Source organism: Rissa tridactyla, chromosome 5, assembly GCF_028500815.1.
Source record: "Rissa tridactyla isolate bRisTri1 chromosome 5, bRisTri1.patW.cur.20221130, whole genome shotgun sequence".
Taxonomy (NCBI): Eukaryota; Metazoa; Chordata; class Aves; order Charadriiformes; family Laridae; genus Rissa; species Rissa tridactyla.
In genome coordinates this window covers 40,967,296-40,990,184 of record NC_071470.1, presented here as the reverse complement: position 1 = coordinate 40,990,184, position 22,889 = coordinate 40,967,296, and the positions used below count along the sequence as shown (strand labels likewise).

General features: G+C 48.2%; 1 protein-coding gene across 9 annotated transcripts in view; it reads left to right on the top strand.

Moving 5' to 3' along the window:
* The window catches only part of DYSF (dysferlin), a 107,795-nt gene that overhangs the window by 51,624 nt on the left and 33,282 nt on the right, over positions 1–22,889 (top strand). For 4 of the 9 annotated variants that reach the window (XM_054203460.1, XM_054203458.1, XM_054203459.1 and 1 more), the window contains 6 exons: positions 8,337–8,441; positions 8,902–8,964; positions 18,092–18,190; positions 18,901–19,029; positions 20,247–20,402; positions 22,262–22,353. In XM_054203460.1, the coding sequence (XP_054059435.1) occupies positions 8,337–8,441; positions 8,902–8,964; positions 18,092–18,190; positions 18,901–19,029; positions 20,247–20,402; positions 22,262–22,353 (644 nt within the window). The remainder of the gene's footprint in view (positions 1–8,336; positions 8,442–8,901; positions 8,965–18,091; positions 18,191–18,900; positions 19,030–20,246; positions 20,403–22,261; positions 22,354–22,889) is intronic. The other 5 variants (XM_054203466.1, XM_054203464.1, XM_054203465.1 and 2 more) reach the window with 2 other exon arrangements.

Genomic DNA, 22,889 nt, shown 5'->3' with positions numbered 1-22,889 from the left:
AATGACAGTCACCGCCCCAAAGAGCTGACAACCTTGAGGGGACTTACCCCAGCACTGGAGAGGGTGAACCAATGCTGGCAGATGGGACAGTCTGCCAAAAGCCACACTGGAAAGGTTTCCTGAGACTCAGTCATCCTTACCGCAACCACGCGGCCAGGTCTCCTTTCCCCACTTTTGCTCTTGGTTTGCAGGATGCTTTGCTGTTTCCAAACTCACTTGCTGCTTTCAGCAGCTCCAGTGACTCTGCAGAAGGTCACAGTGGGGACTGTGATTGCAGAATATCTCATGGTGGTGGGAAGTGGACACGCATTAGCAGGGAAGGAGGAATGTGTTGCTGCTTCTCTGTGCCATGCGTTTGAGGGGTCTCAGCTGTCCCTTGTAGGTGGACCGGGCTGGCCATGCCACTAGTGTTGCTGCTCCTCCTTCCTGAAGCACAGCTGGAAGGTGTCTGACCACGTTGTTGGCACTGACCCTGCTGGTGCTTTGCATTTCTATAGCCCTTGGTTTCTTTGCCAGCAGATGCGTCCTCTTTGAGGCAGAGACCTGTCACTGCTGACGTGTGCGTGTGTGATGCATAAATCTGTGGGTGACCCTGATTGCTCGGGAGCAGCTGAAGGTGGTGTCAGAGGTGTTTGGTGGAGCTTTTCATGGTCCTCTATTCCCTTTGGTCTATTTAACTTTTGTGGGCGTTTCCTTCCTCCCTGTTTTAAAGGCTGTGGGTGCTGCATGGTACCTCAGGCTACAAAAGCCTGAGCTTTCTGCAAGACATCTGCCTCTGAGGTATGCCTCTTGCCTTGTCTTTTGCTCCCCATAAAAGCAAGATATATAATTTGGGCATCAATGCTGCTCTTTTTTCTTCTCCTTGGTAGCACCTCAGTGTTTCTATTCATGAGGACTTTACGATCCACTGATCCGTGCCATCACATATCTGCAGTTGTGTCCCAGGGTGGGCTCAGACTGAGGTCATCAGGCTGTCCCTGGAGATACAGAGCTGGAGCTGCACCTCTCTCCTTGCTGCATCCCTCGTGCCAGGTTGTCTGTTTTAGGTTTGTTCTGTGCAAGTCCTCCCTGTGGATGAGCAGGCATTCCTTAAGCAGGAGTGCGCGTTGCATGCTGCGACCTCTGCCCAGTTCAAGGCTTTCAGGCTTTGGGCTAAGGAAAAAATCAAGATTTTTGCCAGTGCTTGGCAAAAGCTGTGGATGTGATACTCCAGCCTGCTGCGGTCTCGACTGCAGCTGGCCCTGCTCGTTCCTACCTATCCCAAGCACTGATGAGATCCAGGTTGGTGCTCTCAGGAAAGGTCATCCCGCAGTACTTGCAGCGAGGCACGTCAAACGAGCTGGCTTTTCGGGTTCCCCACCAGCCAAGAGGTGGGACGTTCATATGCTCAGCTCCCTGGAACACTGGCATCTTGTCCTGCTTCAGTATCAATTAGAAACTGGACACTGGAGTTGTAAAACATTGGCCCAAATGAACAAGTGTTGTTAAAAGGGAAAAGGAACTCAAGACAGAAAATACTACTGACAACCTAATTGGCTTTCCGTTCGCTTGCCATTTGGGGATTTGTCTTAATAATTTACAATTGTACTTCATCTTGTATCAGTAAAGTAACTGGAGCATGTCTGCAGAAACACACCAAAACGAGTCTTGGAACAGAAACCTGCACTTCTGCAAATAAAGAAAACCTTTTCTAGCCTAGCATAGACAGCACTGGGGAGAAAAGTGAGGAGGTCAGGGAATAACGTGGGTAGGAGGGTCGGGGTGCAGGTTCCGACTTTACCTCTGATTAGCTGTCTGATGCTGGCCAAGTGATGTCCCTTTGCTGCACCAAGGAAGCCGGTGGCACCCAGCACCTCTGCCAAGTGGTGAGACCTTCTGCAGAGACATCTGTGGGTGGGATGGATCCCCAGGAAAAGGCCAAAGCACCCAAGGATAGGTTTGCTGCTTCTACAGTGGTGGGCACAGATGTAACATGCTCTGATGAGACCCCACCTGGAGCACTGCATCCAATTCTGGAGTCCCCAGCACAAGAAAGGCATCGGCCCGTTGGAGAGGATTGAGAGGAGGCCACAAAAATGATGAGAGGGATGGAGCACCTCTCCTATGAGGAAAGGCTGAGAGAGCTGAGGCGGTTTAGCTTGGAGAAGAGAAGGCTCCAGGAGACCTTATTGCGGCCTTTCAATGCTTAAAGGGGGCTTATAAGGTTGGAACAGACTTTTTAGCAGAGCCCACAGCAATAGGACAAAGGGTAATGGTTCCAAACTAAAAGAGGGTAGATTTAGACTGGATATAAGGAGGAAATTTTTTATGATGAGCGTGGTGAAACACTGGCACAGGTTGCCCAGAGAGGTGGTAGATGCCTCATCCCTGGAAACACTCAAGGTCAGCTCGGACGGGGCTCTGAGCAACCTGATCTAGTTGAAAATGTCCCTGCTCATTGCAGGAGGGTTCAACAAGATGACCTTTAAAGGTCCCTTCCAACCCAAACCATTCTATGATTCTGTGATTCTATTTTGAGGGCTGGGAATGCACATGAAGGATGGGAAGGTGCTGCCTGGTGGTAGAGAGCAGGTAGAGTTTGCTTTAACCACGGGCTAAGACTGCCAACAGAAGGTTTTTCTGGCCCCCTCCTGACCCACAGCCACAGATTGGGCAGTGACAGGTGGACTGGTTTTGCATCTGCAACTCCAGCAAGCTGTGAAGGCATAATTTCTTATTTTTTAATAGAAAAACCTACCCAACTTTCAGTTTGGTTTGACTAAATATCTTTTGGGGCCATATTTTTAAATCTGCAGTTTGGTTTCTCCTCCTTTCTTCTTTTTCTCATCAATTTGCAGTAAAAATTGTATTTTGTAGCAAAATAACAACCTGCAGCATTTCTGTCGTGCAATACTGCTCTTCGAGAGCATTAGAACGACAGTCTCCACGCTGGTCCTCTGCTGCCTTTTTCTGACAGTAAACCCGTTTGTTAAATGCAACTGACTTCACAAAATGTTTCCTTGCCTCTGATCTTCATCTGCCAGCGCCGTTTCCCAGACCTGATTTTTCTGTGCCTTTGCCAGGGTCACTCCAGACCCGCAGTCGTTCCTCCTCTTTCTCCTGTGACTTTGGTGGAGGTAACAAGAGGGAAATGCAATTCCCTCTGGAAAACCAGGGGTTTGACCCAAATTTGCTTTCTCCTGGGGCGAAATTTTCTTTCTCTCCTGGGGCTTGGGCTGGCTGCCGTGATGCAGGACGAGGCAGGCGCTTTCAGCCCGGTCGCTAATTACCCTTTTACTCTGCTTAATGGAAATTCCCTTGCCTTGTTTTGCCAGCGGTTTATGAAGTCGGTGGCTGCTTTTTTGAGGGAGGTGAGGGGAGGAAAATTTCCTCCCATAAATATCCTTTACGAGAGCCACAGGCGAAGGCTCTGCTGGGCACAGAGAGGGAACCGCACCACCATGGGACCCCGTCTTGGGGCTCAACGTGGAGCAAAGGTCCTGTATGAACCAGTGTTGAAGGTGCCTGGCCAAGGCCGTGCTGGACTTTCATGCTCTTTGAGGCTGGTGGCGCTCCCAGCTTGCACCCTTTCCTCTGCCTTTGCTTATGGTCAAGATGGAGGAGCACCCCGGGGTGCCCCAACCCTGGGGTGCAGGTTGGGGGGACTCCCTGGCTGCAGGAGATACCTCTGCCCAGCTCTGCCATGCCCACTGTTGCTTGAAATGCTCTGTTCAGATTGCCATGGCTTTTTAATGAAAAGACATCCTTTCTACAGATTTTTCTTTTCTTTGGGCACTTTCGAAATCAAGAATGTTTTTTGTGTTAATTTTGCAGCACTTCATTCACTTTCAGTGCTTCCCCCTGAGACCCATTCACCTTTTCCCTGTTTTCCCCAGGTTTTGTTGCACCTGGAGGTGAGGGCAAGGCAAGAAAGAGAAACGAGAACTCACACTCGTCTTACGTTTGCACTCCAAAAATGGCAGAATTTCAAATTTCTTTTGGCTTCCACCTTTTTTATTGCAGTTAGTTTGGAAAAGAAAATGAAAAATTGTCTTTGAAAGCTTTTTTTTTTTTTTTTTTTTTCCATCTTTTGACCAGCGTTAACTGTGAACATACCTGTTGGTGGCATGGGGTGTGAAAGCCAGAGATCATAGGTGCTGTGTAGACACACGTGCACTGACCGAACCAAGATGCAGATGTCTGGATTGACATTTACCAGGCCACCGTGCTTGGGGTACAGCTAGCAGCAGGCATTGGGCATGGCCCTGGCAGTGCGAATTTTTCCCCGTGGCTGCTGTTGGGAGTTTTCCTATTGATTCCCTGTGCTGGATCATTTACACCTGCATTTGAGGAACCAAAGGTGCAAACCTCCATCACTGCAGAGGTGGTGCTTTGGCCCCATCCATCGTTGGGGGACCTCTTGGAGATGCTGACCCGGAGGCAAAGGCAGCTGGGCAGGGTATTTTGGGAGGCAGAGCCGGATCGCAGTGTGCAGGGACCTCTTGCACTTGCAGCTCACCACTGCGCTGGGTGTTGATCACGTCCGCAGAGCAGTCAAAGGTGGCAGGAGGTGGGAGGAGAGGGGCAGCCTGCTTCTTCTCCAAGCCTGTCCTGAAGCCTGCTCCTCATTAGGCTAATTTGGAGTGAGGCCAGGGGCTCTGTTATTGTGTGTACGCAGTGCCCTGGCACGGCGGGGCTGTTTAAATTGCAAACAAGAATTAATCCCCTCCTCAGATGTGGTGGGGCATTGCGGGGAAACCATTGCTCTGTGAGCCACACCCCGTCACCGCAGGCGCCACAGGATCTGGCCCTGCTCCCCCCATCTCCTCCCACCCTGGCACAAATGGCTCCAGGCAGGAGGAGGGCGAGGGAGAGCTGTGCCAAGGGCCAAGGGGACGTGCTTCAGATGCCTGCACTCACTCGAGGCTGGGCTGGTGGGTTCCCCATAAGCAGGTTAGTGATGGGAGGAAGGGAAGTAGCAGTCCCTGACTTTCCTCCAACTCCTGTCCTTTCCAAAGCTTTGCTCTGGATGCTCTCGTCCAAACATGCTTTCTGCTCTTTACCAGTTTTTACAGTCAGTGCAACACCTGAGCGCTCCTGCAGAAGCTGTAGGCACTTCTGATGGCATGCCAGATCCAGGTCTGTCTATCTCTTTTGAATTGTAGCCTGCCACTCATCCCTCTTAGGAAATCTGTGTGCTTTCTGTACAAATTCACAGGAAAATGATCATTCCCTGTCTCTGAAGTTCTTCCCTGAGACTTTGGGGTGCTCCTTGTCCCAGTGGAGACCCATACACCATGGGGTGAGGCACATAGATCAATGCTTCATCCCTGGTACAGCTGGCTCTCCATCCACTGCTTGCTTTGAAAATTAGGACCACCGTCGTGTCCGCAGCAGGTTGGGATCCAGCACAGGGACCTGTTGTTGCCCCAGCAGCAGGGATGCAACTCTGCTAGAGCTAGAGCTCTGCAACATGGAGGTGGCCCTTGGTGGCTCTGGTGGCCAGATTCTCATCTGGCAGGAGGAAATGAGGCTTCCTAACAACCTGGAGGAAAAAGATGCATTTTTGGAAGATGACAACCAGAAAAAGGGGCCCCTGTCAGGGAAGAGAGGGTTGTTGGTAGTTGGATCCTCAGGATTTCTCTGCCACTGTTTGGTTCTTGGTGGAAGTGAGGACCTGTCATCACCCTGGAATATGTTGCAAAGTGAGGAGAGCATTTACTGGGTTTGGGGCTGCAGATGGGGGAAGATGCTTCTTCCTGCAGCATTGGTCTCTCTCTTTGTGCTGCTGGAACCATGGCTACAGAACATCCCAATCTGAGTCCCGGTGGGGAGGAAGCTGTGGTGCTGGTTGGTGTTGGGGTGGAGAAGTTCATGACAGCTGATCCTCTTGGAGATCCCCAAAGCTAGCCCCATGGGCTGGCTGTTCAAAAGCCCTTCCTCAGTGTTGCCTGCAGGTGATCCTGGGTACCTTTTCCTTCTTGATACCTGCTCCCCCGGGTAGCTTTTTGGCTGGGATGTGCAGAAGTAAATGTCTGTAAGAAAACCCAGCCCACCTTCCCATTCCTGTGTGCAGACCTTATCATTAGGGGACTCAGGCTTGGTCCAACAATTAGCAAAACTTCCAGGAGGACATTTATGGACAGTGGGTGCTAAGGACAGAAGTGAGCGACCTTCTGGCCTCTGAGGGTGCCTGTGAGGAAGTGGAGGGCTGTGGCAACGAGTGAGGGATGTGCAGGTAAAGGGGGACACCTCTGGCCTCACTGAAACAAGGTCCCTCAGCCTTAGGTTGCAAAGTGAAGTGAGGTGAGCCCTTGCTCATATTTGACTTTCCTTTAACCAAAATAAATGACACCATGTATTGCATTATGTAACTTTTATTTTTTTAATGTCCAGCAAAGGTCAGAAAAATATTTCCCTAGCAATGTCCCCAGACCTGAAGGCAGGGCCTTCTTCCCCAGAAATAGTCATGGGCAACAGAAGTAATGATCGGGGTTTCCTGCCGCGCTCCTGAGGCTGGTTTGGGTGGAGCGGCTCAGCTTTTCCCTCCGGAGAAACACTGAGGTTGATGGGGTTCTGCAGGGCTGTGGCTCTCCCAGACCTTGCAGGGAGTTCATCATGATGTTAGGAAACCTGCTCAAATCGGCCTTTTGGGTACAAAAGCTGTGGATAGGGACACGTACACTTTTATATGGGTGTATACAGCATTTGCTGCCCGAGGGCTGCAGAGGTCCCTGCAGCTGCCTGAGGCTGTGGCGGAGGAAGGAGTGAGACGGAGGTTTGCAGCTGGAGGGACCCCAGCTCTGCAATAAATACTTTGTTCCCTGGGACAGTTTGAAGCCTATTGAAAGCATCTGCAAACTCGGACCAAACTCAGGGAACAGTTTAAAGGAGAGGTGAAAGGATGAGAGGGGGACAGGGATGTTGCAAAGCCAAAACGGTCTGCTGTAGTGGTTTCAAAGTGGAAGACTTTGACATTTCTTTACTGAAACAAACATTTTGCAAACGAAACACCCTGCAATGAATTGAATTATTCAGTTAGACCCCGGATTAGTTCTTTTCTGTTTGTTTGTTTGTCTTTCAATTTTGGCCTTTGTTTGGGGACTGGAGGAGGAGGGTGCGTGTTCCTGGAAAGCCAAAGCAAAATTCCCACCATATCCCTCCCTGACCTCTAAATTTTGTCCCTGGCTGCTGTTCTTCCCATGCGCTGGTGTTGGATATGGGTTGGAGTGACTTTTCCTTAGGTGGTCTGACACCCCACAGCCATCAGGGTCCCTCCACCCGGCTCTGCTCTCCTTCGGGGCCAGGTTTGGAGAGTGAAGGAGGAGTTCCAGTCTGCAGAGGCCATCCTACCCCTTCTCCTTGGGAAAGGCAGTGGATCCCAGGCTAGGAGCCCATGCCTGGGGCCACAGTCTCCATACCATTTGCTCTTCCAGTGATGACCTTGGAAGCAGGAGCCAGGATTGTTTCTGCCCGTGCATGTGTTTCATTGTGTGGCTCCAAAGACTTTCTCCCTCCTTGCCAAGCCTGGCTTTGGTCCCTCCTCTGATGGATGACTGGAACAAAGGATCACTTTGTTGTCCTCATCTGAAATAGAGAAAACAAACAGATGCAGAACTCCCCTGCTCTGAGGTTGCTGACTGTGTTGTCCATCTCGTCCAAGTGGGGTGAGAAGTTCAGCCCGAGGTCTGTTTAAAACAAGTCTGTGTGCACATGAACTGCAAACATCACGGTTACCAAATACGAAGAAAAGAAACTCCTAAAACTCATAGAAAAACAATTTTTCTGTAGCAAGGTCTCCTGGGCTAGGCCTTTCTACTTTGCTTCTCTGGGAGATGCACATGGAGTCATGTTTTGCAAGGGCTGACTGCGCACAAGCGGCTGCAGGATTTCTTGGGCGAGCCAGGCGTGGGTCTGCCCGTATTCCTGCTTGCTCTGCACCCTCAGCCTCCTCTTGTTCTCTGTGATCTTTCCTGTGTCCTCAACTCCATGGGAAGCAGAGCAGGAACGACAGCCATGAGGTCCCACTGCAGTCCCAAGGGATGAGCATCTATTTGTTTCTTCTGATAAAATACTCATGGAGGAGCTGTCTCCCACTAGCCTCTGAGAGTTCCATGGGTGTCCTAGTGGGAACTGAGCCTGAGGGAATCTTTCCCCCATGAAGCAGCTGTAAATTCAGTGTTTTCAGCTTGACCCAAGGTCTGATGCAGGTCTGGTTTGGTGGGGTCAGAAGCAGCGTGTTTGGGGAGCAGACCAAGCTGGCGAGCAAGGGGAGCACTGTTGGGCTTGGCCTGATGCTCAAAACCAGCTATTTTCTGGTGAGACTGTCTCATTTCTCCCCCTTCTCCATGTTGAAGGAAACACACCTTGCAAGACAGAAGCAGAGGTGCTGCTTGCTGCCCAGGGCAGGGGTAGATGATGGCGGCTCTCGGTTTGCCAAGGACAAGCTGCACTCATGCTCGGTATTTTCTTTGTACCAGACCTTGGTCCTGAGCTCTCCTGATCTCCTAATCCCTTTACGTTAAAAACACCCTGGGTCAGATCCCTCCCTGTCCCCTGCGATGAACTTGGCTCGCTGTGTTTGCAAGCCCTCAGTGTCTGCAGGAGATCTTGTCCTGCGCTGAGAACTATTAACAGCTTTTCTGTAATGTGGGTTTTTGCTGCAGTTTCCATTTAATACCCCATTTTTTCTCTGCAAACATTCGAACCCAGTCCCATTTGGTGAATATCAATGAAAACCCAAACCCCGCTCTTGTGCCAAGGATGCCTTGTCCAGGGGGACCTAACCTTATAACCCAGGGGAGGGGGAAGACGGCACTGTTTGGGTTCATTCATTTTATTTCTCCTAAAATGTGCTTTTGCTGATGTATGTTAAACATTGTTTCTCTAACCTCATTGATAACCAATCATTTTAATTTGTAGCCTGCGGAGGGTATGACCAACTCAGCATTAATTAACATACCAGCTTCTTGGGCCCAACCTCATGTATGTATTGCATAATTTCTAACTTACTTGCTTGATTAATGGTTTTTATGAATGATATATGTGCATATATATATATATATTTGAAGATCTGCAAACATTCAGGCATTTCTCTGTGTGAAAGAACTCTTTGCTGTCCTAGAAAAATGGAAATTTCATCTTGCTACAGGTGTGTGTGCATTTCAGCAATTGTTTTCCTTCATGTCCCTTGTGAGGAGGGATGAGGAAGATTCCTCCCTCTTGTCCTTGTGGAGCCGGCAGAATTACATACGTGCTCGAGGTCAGATGTGTTCCCAACAGCCTCTGGCTTCTCTTCGCACGCCAGCAGAGCCTGGTAGCTCAGCGGAGATGGTGTGTCCTGGGTGGCTGCAGTGGCATGGTTGAGGACTTGATGGGACTTCTGTGGTCCTCCATGTCCTAGCTCAGGAACCATGAGAAGTCCTAGGCATCATGTTGATATAAGTTGAATTAGAAGGTGTTGGCCTTCCATGAGGAGGAGGGTTTCACCCCAGGGAAGGTTTCATCTCATCAGCAGGGCTTTGCACAGTCTGGTTCTTGCAGGTATACAGCCTAGTGCCCTCCAAGCGTGGGGATGGGGGAGATGCCAGCCAGCGTCTAAGCAGTGACAGGTCCCTCCTTGCATAGTGTCTCCTTCTCCCTTCATGCATTTTTCACAAGAAAATCAGACGTTTGGTATGTTCCTGGGTTTTCTAAGAAAGGCAACAAAGCTGCTTTGCCTTCTCAGGGTTGACACTCCAGAGGAGCAGTTCTTCTCCATGCCCCAAATTCACCCCTAGCAGTGTTGTGAGCCTGGGGCGCTTCACCCCTCTTAGACCCCTCTTGATACCAGCCCATGAGTTACAGGACATGGGCTGTTCCTGCCAAGAGCTGTGCACGTTCCTCCCATGTGTTTCAGGCCAGAATTAGTTGTGTTGCTTTCCACTTCTTTGCTGCAATAAACAATGACTCCTTCCCACCGGCCAAGCCCGGAGCGGCGCCCGCACGCTTCAGCCCTGGGGTGTAAAATGCTGGTGAGTCAGCCCAGACCTTTGGAAGAAGGTCAACTCTGAGGTGTTATTTATACTGTGTCTTTGGGAGGAAAAGTCTCCCTTTGAGGCCTGACCGTGACGGATGGAAGGAAAGATAAAATGGGCTCTCACTTGCTGAAAATAATCAAGAAGAGCACATGGAGTAAGAAACGGGTTGCAGCTTGATGGCAGCTGTAACTTTTGCATACAGAAGCCCCTGATGGGCATCTTTGTAGGTCTTGGCACAGGGTTGGAGGCATGTTTAACATCCAGCCTGTCTCTCTGTAATACATAGATATGTGCTTTGTTGGCCCTACATGCATCTCTCCAGTACCTTGTTTATCCTTTGCACCCACAAAACATTGTTCACTTGATGCGGCTTCCTTTGTCGCACAGAGAAAACAGATGGGTGGCTGTGCTGGGAGGCAGACTATGGAAACAAAAGCTCCATAAATAGCCTCCCCCCTCCCTCTGTTCATCAGCATCTTTAATTTATGTGAATGTGGTTTTGGTTTAGTTCAAATAAAATTTTACCAAAAAAAAAAAAAGAAAAGAAAAAGAAAAAAGCTGCAAACCATTAATTTAAAATAAAAACAACAGAATATTAGGCCGTAATAAACCTATTCTCCTGGCCTTCACCAGGACCCTACAGGAATGTGATTAAATATAATAAACCTCACATCGTGGAGAGCTGTTGACGCCTCCTGGGGGAAACCATCCTGTTTTGGAAAGCATGTCACTGAGACGGCCTGTGCACGTCTTCCTTCCCGTCTCCTTCTCCTATATAGCTGGGGAACTTCGCACGAAAGCGGGAGCTGTGGAATGAGGCATAGGGGCTGCAGCTGGTTAAATATTAGGAAAAAAGCTTTTACAGCCAAGAAAATCCATCCCGGTGTGGAGTGTGTGAGGGAGCTCCTGGACTTTGCCAGGTTCTGCCTCTGACTGTGGTGTTAATGACCCGGAGGAGGGGGAGTGTGAAAGGAGATTGTGGGCTTGCCCCTCATGGACAGCTGAGCTCGCAGATCAGTCTCCCCATCTCCTTGGTGGAGTCCACAAGAATTATTTTTCCCCTTCATCTCGAGCATATGGGTTAACTACCTCCCCAGCAGCATGGCTTCAGTGTGCTGAGAAAACCTCAAAAAACCCCAGACCCACAAACGGCTCTGGAAAATGGGGCAGGCATTGCCAGGGGGACCTATAAAGCCACCAAAGGAGGGAGATGACCATTGCCTCTGCTCCCTGTGGCAGCAATCCCCTGCACCCACCTGGGGGCTAAAGGTTGGGGAGAAATGATGGTGTGGTGGGGACATCAGGTCGGGGCTGCCAGAGCTGATGCTTCGGGCTCTGCCTGGATCCTGCACAAATCCAAGCACTTAATCTGTAATTGTTTATAACCTAATTCATAAACCCTTTCTAATCTGGCCTCTCTTTGCACTCCTCTGGTGCAGCTGTTGCCAAAGTCCTCCTAGAAAAATTCAAGAGTTGTCCCTTCATCTCTCTCTTGTGTCTCTTGAGAATCTTTGGCATAAGCAAAATGAGATGATTTTGCAACAACGATGTCTTGTAGACCCAACTCTCTGCTCCAGATCTGTCCCCCTTCCCTCAGCATTGAAATCCTGGCTCATCCCTCTGGAGTTTAAGTGATTCAATCATGCTCAAAGGGTGAAAGAGAGACTCGTGACTTCTTAAAATGTCAAAATGCACTCTTGCATGAGCGATTTCTCCCTCCCTGCCTGGGAGGAACACTCTGTAATTATCCACAAGATCCCGTCTTTGTTGTCCTATAAATCCCCTTTTCCAACTGTCAGACCATCCCAAGAAATCGGACCAGAACAGCTCCTGTCTCAGGTCCTGCACTGTGGCACCCTGTCCCCAACTGACCTTGGCCAGTGTCCCATTGAAGCTCTCCGAGGATGGATGTGCCATCTCCCTCTGTGCCTCTGCCACGATGCCCAGCAGAGCTGACCTGAGACCGTTCAGGATGAGATCCTGGTGACCTTAGGGGTGACCCTTAATTAAATTTCCCTTAATTTGGGAAAGCGCAGGGGACAGCAGGCCAGAAGAGAGTCCATGGACAACGTCAGCAGAAGGTGCAGTACACCTTTTGCTAAGATCAAACGCTGTATTTAGTCAGCTAAATCATGACTAAAGCTCAGGTAGATGTAGTATAGATGCCACCACTAGAGCCAGTCACACTAGGAACTCTATGAAGAAGTGACTGTAAAACTCTCTGTGCCTTTGACTTGATTTTGATCTATGTCTTAAGCGTAATATTTAAATGGAAACTGTTTGGGGCAGTTTCCCATCCTTCTTTTCTACAGAGCATAGCACAATGGGAGCCGAATCCCGAGTGGGGTCTCTGTGTGCTAGGGCAGCACTAATAATAAATGAGTGTTACTGATTGTTAAGGGCAAGATCAAAATACAGAAGTGCTTCTGAAGAGTCGCTTTACAGATGCAGCTAGGAATTATCAGGAAGCTGCTTGTGCAAGCAAAGAATAAGCACGGTATATTTGGGGAGTATAGTTTGCATTTTGCAAAGCACCTGTTGGCCACCAAGGGGCTTTGAGGGCCCTAATACCCTTTGGCAGGGTGTCCTTGCCCACGTTGCCTCCAACCTGCTGAGGCTTAAGATTGAAGGGACAGACAGGCTCCTTATCCTGAGAAGGTACAAATGATCTTTCGAGTCCTGTTGAGTGAAAACATGGGGTTAGTGTGGAAGCCCCAACGTGGTAGCAGGCGGTGGGAGTGGAGGACCTAGGTTTGCAGGAGAGCCATGGAGCACCCTTTGCAGAGGACTTCCCACATGGTTAATGCCCGTGTAACTCCTTCATTCCCAGCTGTAAAATGGGTCTGGCAAGATCTCCTCTCCACCAGCCTTAGCTTGCTGGAGCAGTAGCAGGAGTCAGGCAGGTCATGAGTGTCTCCCAGAGGAGGGGAGCTCATGAGGAGCCCTCAGTCACCTCTGAGCAACTGCAATGAAACTGCAACGAGGAGCCTCCATTCTCCCCTGAGAAGCACTATAAGGTGCTTTCTATGCAGTTGTTCATACCATTATTTTGGCTGGTGATGCTTTGGTTGCAAGAAATACAAATAACCCATCAAATGACAAGTTAGGAAAGCTAATCCAAGCCAGAAAAAAAAAAAAAGTCAAAATCTGTAAACTATTTGGAATAATTGGTTATTTGCTGTGTTTGCTAGTTCCAAATCAGAGCGCATATTTTACGGCTTATCCTGTTACTGTTAGTTGGAAGAGCTCTTGGTGTTGGATAACTCTTGCAGAAAACGGTCACCAACTCGCTCTGCAGCCCGGTGTTGCCCCCCGGCACATTCCTGCCATCATTTTTTCTGCTAGTGTTTGGTGCACACTTGGGGGATGGCCCACAGCACTGCCACAGGCAATGGGTGAAAGCCCTCCCAGACCAATCTGCGTGACAAACTGGTTTTCCACCATCTGGGGCTGCAGGGGAAAGCATCCCCAAATATAAACCATAGGACAGAGAAAAAGTGATGGCAAGAAAGTGCGTGGGAGGCTGCCTTTGGGTGGATGTGGCTAAATGTAGGCTGAGTGAAGAGGGTGGGGAAAAAAACCCCATGGAAAACAAACAGTTTTCTCCACTTCTGAGGAAAATTAACAGTACATGGGGGGGGAAAGAAAAAGGTGAAACAGCCAGAAATGGATAATTTCTCTTTGTGAACATCTGACAGTTCATACCTTGAGGGTTAATGGAAGGATAAACCAAGTCTTCTTGCAGCCTCCCTGTGTCCAGTGACAGGACAAGAGGTAATGGGCACAAACATGAGCATAGGAAGTTCCACCTAAACATGAGGAGGAACTTACTTACTTTGAGGGTGGAGGAGCACTAGAACAGGCTGCCCAGAGAGGTGGTGGAGTCTCCGTCTCTGGAGACATTCAAAACCTCCCTGGACACGTTCCTGTGCAACCTGCCCTGGGTGACACTGCTCTGGCAGGGGGGTTGGACTAGATGATCTCCAGAGGTCCCTTCCAACCCTACCATTCTGTGATTCTGTGTGATTCTGTGTCGATGCATGTGGGTTTTCTGCTACTCCCTCCAGCACTTCTTCCTGCATGGTGCTGCTCAGAGTTGCTACAGGTCCCTGGGACAGGTTGAGGAGAGAGGAGAGAGGAGAAAGGACCAGGTTAACCCAAGGATAGATAACCCAAAGACAGGTGTCTCTTGGGGAAGAGGTGTGAGTTCGAGGACATGGGGAGGTTGTTTGCATGAAGAGAGGCTTCCTCCAGCTCCCAAGGTCTGGCAGGTGTGAGGTGCCAAGCCCAGTTTGTGACACCTCCGCCCCAGAGTCTTGGGCAGGGCATGGCCAGGAAAAAAAATCTGTTTTTTCCTGCCTCCCAGGCACTTCTGCAAGTGCTGCTGGTCTGCATTTGTAGGTGATGGAGCCCTTTGGCAGAAGAGGCTGTCATCCCTCCCTGCTGTGGGGATAGCTGGCACCTTGCTTGGGTGGTGGGTGGGCTTCGGTGCAGAACCACTCCGAGGATGCCTCCTGCAGCATCGAGCTGCTCAGTTTCCTGCCTGGGTGTGCTGACCTCTGGAGCAATGCTAGACAGAGCAGCAGAGGGATTTAGGATGTGGTTGGAAAACCCCAAGGAGCGCAGCCGCGGTGTTTAAAGACATTTTTGTGTTCCCCAGCTGTTTGCCATGGCCTTTCCGCTGGAGTTTTCTGCACCCGCGGGAGGACAGGGCTGGGCTGGGTTAGTTTAGTCGGGTAATGAGCTGAGCTGACCAGGCTGCCTTTGTGCTGGAGCAGATGAAGATGCTAACACTGCCCTCTCCAAGGCTGAGGTGCAGGATGTCATCTCCTGCAAAAGCGTGGTAACAAACAGCTGGGGAGCAGCGTCTATAAATGTCCAAGCTGTTTCTGGAGGGATCTTCTCATTCCAGCTGTAGAGCTTTCCCACAGCAGGAAATCTGCCTCCCAGATGTGAGGTGCGAGTACATTTGAGGCTGAGGCGGTGGCTTAGCTTCTTTAGAGGCAATATTTATTATTGCTATAGTTATCTATATTCCCTCAGGGAAGAGTGTGTAATCACTACGAGAACAAGCATAAGTATTAAGACTTCAGTTGTCTCATGCATGCTCTGCTCTCCTGGCTTCTCTGTCTGGACATTAACCTGCCCGTGCCTCAGTTTCCCCCACCTGTAAGGTGATGATAAAGGTTTCACCTTTGGTGATGATAAAGGTTTATAAGGTGATGATAAAGGTTTCACCAGAAGCCAACCTGTCCATTGCATGACAACTTCTTAGGTTTCTACACCTCCTTTTGGTCCAGACTGCAATGGCCATTTCAACATATTTTGTGCAAATTGGTTGTTCTGGACAAGCCCATACTCCTGCTGTTCCCATCTGGGAATACATTTGATGGGACAGGCTTGGAGTCACAGGAAACCCTGAGCGGTGGGGAAAAAAATTGCTCTGGCTCAGCCTCCCTGACAAAAATGGGGTTAAAACCAGTGCATTCCACCCTACGTGAAACAAAATGACATTGAAAACATCTTGAGAGCTGTCAGGATGACACAGGTCTGCATTTTGGGGTCCAGGGGAGGGAAGAATTTCAATACTCTCAACAGTAATCTGCATAGCCCTGGGTAAAAGCCCTACGTGGGGATCAGGCACAGCTTAAACATCCTTCTCTATACCTGAGGGTGGTAAGTAAACAGTGGCTGCTGGCTCTGCTGAACCGAAGGCCTGATCCAGAATGCCCTTAAGGCTGTGTCTGAAGAGCCTCATTGACTTCAGAGAGATTCGTGCACTCGATTGAAGTTGAGCATGTGTCTGAGTGCTTTTGCTGTGTCCAAGCCATAATCCCGGAAATGTTTCAAGTGGGAAGTTGCAGCCTGCCGGTGAAATTCTGGTTTTAAAGGCATTTTTAAAAAAATCTGAATTTCTTTATTTTTGGAAACACCATGCTTTTGGCCATAAGACATTTCTCTCTTCTGGGATGTCCCCTAGAAGGGACTCTCCTGCTGCCCCTTTCCTGGGTGCTCAAGGAGCTGCTGGAAAACTGATGAAATGGTCCCATTCAGACTCTTGCCTGGTGAAATGCTCCCGGACCCTCTTCTGCTGCTCCGGTGATAAACGTTGACATTCCCATTTTAGCAGAAAGCCTCAAAGCTGGTCACTCTGGAGCTTGAAAGGACTTGACTTTATCTCAGTACTGAATGGGAAAGTGTTTGCAATCCTGACTCCAGTCTCAGGGCATTTGGGGTGCAGGTGCCAGCCCACATCACAGTGCTCCCTGCTCTATGGGAGTGGTGGTTGTGAGGGAAGAGGGAGCGAACGCGGATGGGGAGACACAAACCTTCTGATAACCGTGAAAGCAGCTTGCCATGTCTGAGTAAGCTTCTCTCCAAGCCAAAATTTTAGGCCTCAGTCGCTTGATGTGAAATTTATCCACAGGCGATGCTCACCCATGGGTGTGTGCCCCATTGCATCCCCAAGGGGTCCCAGTTGGAGAGGGCACGCAGGATGCTTGAGGTCCCTCAGCCATCTGTGCCAGGGCCCCATTCTGAGGACCATCCTGTACCATGTCCAATGTAAAACACTGGAGGTGATTTTGGCTATGGCCTGGTTGCTAAATGAAATAAATTCAGTTGCTCATGTGGTGGAGCCATTGCTTTCCCTGGCTTTCCCATTTGCAGGCAAATTCGCTATTAACATTCCAGCTGCTCCCCCCTTGCCTCTTTTTTTTTTTTTTCCTTCCCCCATTTTTTTGTACCATCAGTAGAAATCAGCAAAAATATCTAACCAAATTCTTTGTCTTGGGGCTGCAGAAGATACCATGGGTAAGTCGTCAGATTAGTTTAAGTGCTTTCTTTGTAACTCAGTACCTGTGGAATGTCGTAATAAAGCCATGATGGTCAGTGTAGCTTTTTAAACAATAAAACAGGGGAAGCGATGAAAGGCTTTTTTTTTTTTTTTCAAAAAAAGGGAGGCAGCAGAGGCCTCAGAGTTAATTTATGTAATATTTCTATTAAAAACAATGTCTATTCAAGACAGAAATTTAAAGCCTGCACCGTTGGCTTAAAATATAAATCCAATAAACCTCTATTATGATTCCTCCATTAGGTCAGTGTGATGGAATTTTGTGGACTTCTAAAATAAGACATCATTATTTTTCAGGAATGTTTCATGAATCACAGTCAAAGCCCCTTCATCTTTGCTTGTATAAATTTCAAAAATGGTGCTCTTATAAAGTACATACAATTACTGAAGCCGGCAGCCGGCTTTCTTCTTGGAACAGCATCGTCGGAGCTGAAATTCAGTTTTCATAGCAGACGGGGCAAATGTTCCTTGATGGCGTTGTGGCTGTGGGCAGTGAGATGAGGCTGAGGTTAGATGAGACCGGCCCGTTTCTTTGTATATGTATGTTTCAATGAGAAGAGAGTTATGTTATTCCTGAGAGAGGTGCAGCACCTGGGGACCATTGTTTTTGTGGAAGTATATGCATTTTATGCATTTATTTGTTTGCTCATGTGTTTTGTTTGGATGGAAAGGTGGTTGGTGCTAGAAAGGCAATCCCTGTTCCAGAAACCCCAAAACCTTTGAGGCAAAGCCCAAACCAGGCGCTGAGTTTAAGAGCAGTCCTCACATCCTGCCTGAATTTCAGGCTGTCAGGACCATGTTAGCACAGGAGTTAATTAATCTCATCCCCGGCATGGTTCTACATTGAGGTCCTGGGAAGACCACCACCCAAACTGACCAAAATCTGCCCCTAGCCTAAAAATACTGCAGATTTCTTCTTGTGAGCTCTACCTCATCCTCCCATGGACAATCATCCTCTCTGCTGGCAGGTCTAGATCCGTAGTGTTGCTGTGGCTGCAACAGCTGGATTTGGGCTGGAAGCATCCCAAAAGCACCTTGAAACCAGGGAGTGAGGAGCTGCAGGTTGGGTTCACGATAGCTTCATTGCCTCTGCAGGACAGAGACCCACCAAACCCAGGCCGTAGCTTGGGGCTGGTGCACAGGGCAGAAGTTCACCTCCAGCAATTATGGGAGATGCTGCTGTTGTTGATCACTGGGGTTTCCTCATGGAGATACATAACTTTGGTATCCCTTGCTGCAGGAGGAAGAATTCATTGACTGGTGGAGCAAATTCTATGCTTCCACAGGAGAAAGGGAAAAATGTGGCGCCTATTTAGAAAAGGGCTTTGACACACTGAAGGTAAGTGGCCTTGGCTGGTTCTGGTTCATTGGACCTGCGCTCTCCATGTTGTTTTTCCACAAGCTTTGATTTTTTTTGAGTGTTTAGGTTTTTTTTTTTCTTCCAGGAAAAAAAATAGATTGTTTTCCCCAGAGAGCAGGTACTTTGTTTTAAAAAATAACTGTTTTGAAAACTCAATTTTCCTTGCAAAATTGTTTCTGGTAGCTTTCCACTTTGCAGCCTTCAAGAAATTGTCACATTTCTAAGTGGCACACGAGGTGAGGAACTCCTGCCCTGAAAAGTGTTTGGGAACAACAAGGAGAAGCAGAGATTGCTAAGGGAAGGGGAGATTTAGACGCCCTGTTACAAGAAGGGCTAAAATTAACACAGGAGCCGAAATAGGACTAAAGTGGGGGAAACCTTGCCTCGTCTTAAGGAAAATGTTCCCAGCAGGAAGGTCTCTGGCTGATGAAAAACCCTCTGTGAGACCTTGGCTTAGTCTGGGTCTTCTGCAATGTGCTGTTGTTTATTGTAGGGTTGCCAAAAGTCTGTTCTTCATCACTGTCTTGGGGGGAAACAAGGGTGACGGGTCCCAGGACTCTGTCCCAGTGGGTGGTATTTGCTCCAGATCAAGGAGCTTATCCCATATTGGTGGGGACACACTGCTGGTCCCTCTCTGCCCAGGAGCAGTCCCTGCCCTCGCCCTCATCTCTCCCTCCCTCCCTCCCCAGGTCTACGAGACAGAGCTGGAGAACGTGGAGGATTTCGAGCATCTGTCTGACTTCTGCCACACCTTCAAGCTGTATCGTGGCCGGTCGCAGGACTCAAATGAGGACCCCTCAGTCGTGGGGGAGTTCAAGGTGTGATGTCTCTCTTTCTACTTGTACCCATACCCGGCAACACACGCTGCTGGGTGTAAAGTCTTGCTGCTGAGTGGGATGATGCTAATTGACTATTTTTGGGTAGGACTTCAGTGAGAAATAGGCCATAAAAGTAGACCACTTGTCTCAGTTTGAACAACCTGCCTGTGCAGATCTGGCTGCTGGATTCCCAGCAGCAAGTGCATTGCAAGCTTCAAACCCAATCTAGGCTGTGCCGTCATCCTGGAGCAAAAACCCATCTGAAACCGATGCTGGATGTAAGCGATGGAGCATCTTCTTCCTCCGGAGTGGTGGTGGGTGCGTGTGTGAGCACTGATGATCTTGCCACACTGGTGCTCAGAGCTGTCCGTCCAGTGCAGAGGAGTGATGCATCCTTTGCTCTTTTTAACCTTTAGCCTATTTGCAAGAGATCATGGATTCAATTCTTCTAGCTTTTTTTTTTTCTTTTTAATTCCTACTCCTACCCAGCACTCTCCTACCCCAGACAATACCCAGAGACTGATTCCTGCCACTTCACCGGGAGGAAATCAGCTCTGGTGAATAAAACACCTGTAAATATTTGCATTTTCCCTCTCCTCTTCCCGTCCTTCTCTCAGGAACCAGTTGCCTTGTTCAGGAACCTTTAAGACAGTCCCTGCAGGGAAACTCTCAGCCTCAGCCTTCAGGGAGCTGCTTCATAGGAAGGCTCCTTCACCCCACTTTAATAGCATGAAGGCTCAAAGGACAGTGAAGTAGAAGATGTAAAGGACAAACAGGCTGGAATTGGTCTGTGCAGACTTATAACAGAGTTTGCATTGATGTTCAGGCAAGGGATGAATGATATGGGCAGCTCTTCACCCTGTTCCTGGCTCCCTCGACCATGAAGAGCCTGACAGGACATGGTCTGGTCTAGGAGATAGAAGAGGGTCAGGATCTGAGCTCTGTCCCCAGTATTGTAGTAGTTGTAGATGCCCCATCCCTGGAAACATTCAAGGTCAGGTTGGATGGGGCTCTGAGCAACCTGATGTAGCTGAAGATGTCTCTGCCCATGGATGGGGGGTTGAACTAGATGACCTTTAAAGGTCCCTTTCAACCCAAATCGTTCTAGGATTGTGTGATTCTATGCAACCATCCAGACTTTTTTGCAAGCTTGCTCACATGAGACCATCTGCACGTGTCGGTGTGCAAGCGCAGCTGAACATATCTGTCCTTCACAGGGTTCATTCAAAATTTACCCTCTCCCAGATGACCCGCGAGTCCCAGTGCCACCTCGGCAGTTCCACCAGCTGCCGGCCAGAGGACCCCAGGAGTGTCTTGTCAGGGTCTACATCATCAGGGCCTTCGACCTCCAGCCCAAGGACGCCAATGGAAAGGTATCCTGCTGGGGAAAGCTGTGGTGGACCTCAATGTTGCCTCACGGGGTGGGCTCTTTCAACAGGTCAGCCCTAATTGATCAAAATTTGTATATATGGCTTAAAATTTAGAAACAGCGGTGACAGCAAAAATGAGAAAATCTGCCTCTTCTTTCTGCCTCCATTGCAACATCTGGGAATCCCAGGAGCCAACTCTTCCTCCATCCTGGGGGATTTTTCAGTAGGGCAATTTAAAATAGCTAAATGAGTTTGGTTTTTTTTTTTAACTTGGTGCCAAAGGAAACAAAATCATGTCTTTCACATGACTGCTTTTTGCAAAGCTTTGCCAGTCTGCAAGAAAAATTCAGTGCAAAAGAGAATTGTGTTGGTTCAAAAAAGTAAATGTTCATTTTGTTCCAGTTTGCAAAAAAACTCAGGGAAAAATCCTTCTTAACTCTATTTTTTCCACTGGATGCCCAGTCCATCCTCATGCTGCAGACCTTCCCCAAGCACTCCTTTTCCTTTCTTTGCTTCTTGAAAAAAACTACAAGTTTTTTTTCTTGTGTTTTTTTCCGTGTGTTTTTTTCCAGGGAGCATAACTAGCCAATATTTTTGCTTTCTTTGTTTTTGATGTGAGCTAGGATGGTGGGTCCCTCCAGTACTGGACTCAAGCTGGGTGCCACCTTTTTGATGAAGTTAGTTTTGCTCTTCTCTCTTCTCTTCTCTTCTCTTCTCTTCTCTTCTCTTCTCTTCTCTTCTCTTCTCTTCTCTTCTCTTCTCTTCTCTTCTCTTCCTTTCTTTTCTCTTTTCTTTTCTTTTTTTTCTTTTCTTTTCTTTTTTCTTTTCTTTTCTTTTCTTTTCTTTTTTCTTTTCTTTTCTTTTCTTTTCTTTTCTTTTCTTTTCTTTTCTTTTCTTTTCTTTTCTTTTCTTTTCTTTTCTTTTCTTTTCTTTTCTTTTCTTTTCTTTTCTTTTCTTTTCTTTTCTTTTCTTTTCTTTTCTTTTCTTTTCTTTTCTTTTCTTTTCTTTTTCTCCCCTCCCCTCCCCTCCCCTCCCCTCCCCTCCCCTCCCTTTCCCTTTCCCTTTCCCTTTCCCTTTCCCTTTCCCTTTCCCTTTCCCTTTCCCTTTCCCTTTCCCTTTCCCTTCTTTTCTTTTCTTCTCCTGGCAAAAATGATGACTCTGATTAATTTCACCACATTTCAAATTTATGCTAGTTTCCCAGAATAGTTTTAGTTGTGAGAGAGAAGCTTAAAAACTTGCTAAAAATTCAAAAATATCTGATACAATTTTTAAATGCACAAAGAGGCTTTATGTTAACGTATGCTTCCATTTTCTTTTTTTTTTTAAATTTGTTGCAGCATCTTGGAAATAAATGGTTTTGAACCACATTTTTTGAAACAAATTGTTTCTCCTTTGACATTTTAGTTGCCTACATTTGTAAATCTATTTCTGAGTAGACCTCAAACTTAAAAAATGATGACCTCAATGGAATCTCAAAATAGGTGACTCAGAGGAGAACAGTAACGTCCTGAGGACTTCAGAGCAAGCCCAGTCCATTGAAGGGGCCATAAGTAGTTTTTTTCAGGCTCTTTTATTGCTTTTCCATCCTATGGACCTCAGAAGGGCTTGGACTCTTGTCCCAGACTGCTAACTGGTCCTTCGGTCATCCTCAAAATGGAATTGCAGTGCAGTTAACTCTTGACGATGGTCAGATTTATAGTAAGGAGGTAATGGTCAGACTATTCTATCCTTGAAAACAGGTGTTTGTCAAGGGTGGTAGAAGATCCTGCTTGGTGGGACAAGGGGAGGCAGAGTTATTCCTTCGTCATCAATATTGCTGTGCAATGACTCTTTCTTGAATATATTTTCATGCCCATCTTCAGTGCGATCCCTATGTGAAGATTTCAGTGGGAAAGAAATCCATAAATGACCAAGACAATTACCTCCCCTGTACGCTGGAGCCCGTCTTTGGAAAGTAAGTTTTGATTCAGCTTGGAGTCCATGTGGTTTTTTGTGTCATATTGAAGGAATAGGGCCAGGCCAGCTTCCCATTCCAACTTACAATCAAGGTCAGGCTGGCAGGGCTCTGGGCAACCTTATCTAGTTGAAGATGTCCCTGCTCACGGCAGGGGGGTTGGACTAGATAACCTTTAAAGGTCCCTTCCAACCCAACCATTCTACGATTCTCTTGGTGTGCTCTTGGCTCATGTTAACCTTGCTGAAGTGAGTCTGGCCTTGGCTTGACCAGTGTCCTACCCACCATGGCTCATGCTCATCTTCTCCCTGGGACTTTGAGCTGCGGAGCATGGACTGGATCTGTTCTGTCATCAACAGAGACATCAGGAGGAGTTTTTAGACCTGAGACTCCCCTGTGGAGGCATCTGCCTCATCCCACTGATGGTAGAGAGAGTCTGGGAAACTGTGCTCCTCATTTAGGCACTTTGGTTAAAAGTCTGAAGAAAAGACGCGATGAATGGAGGCCTGTTTGATTAGGCTGTGGCATGGTACACC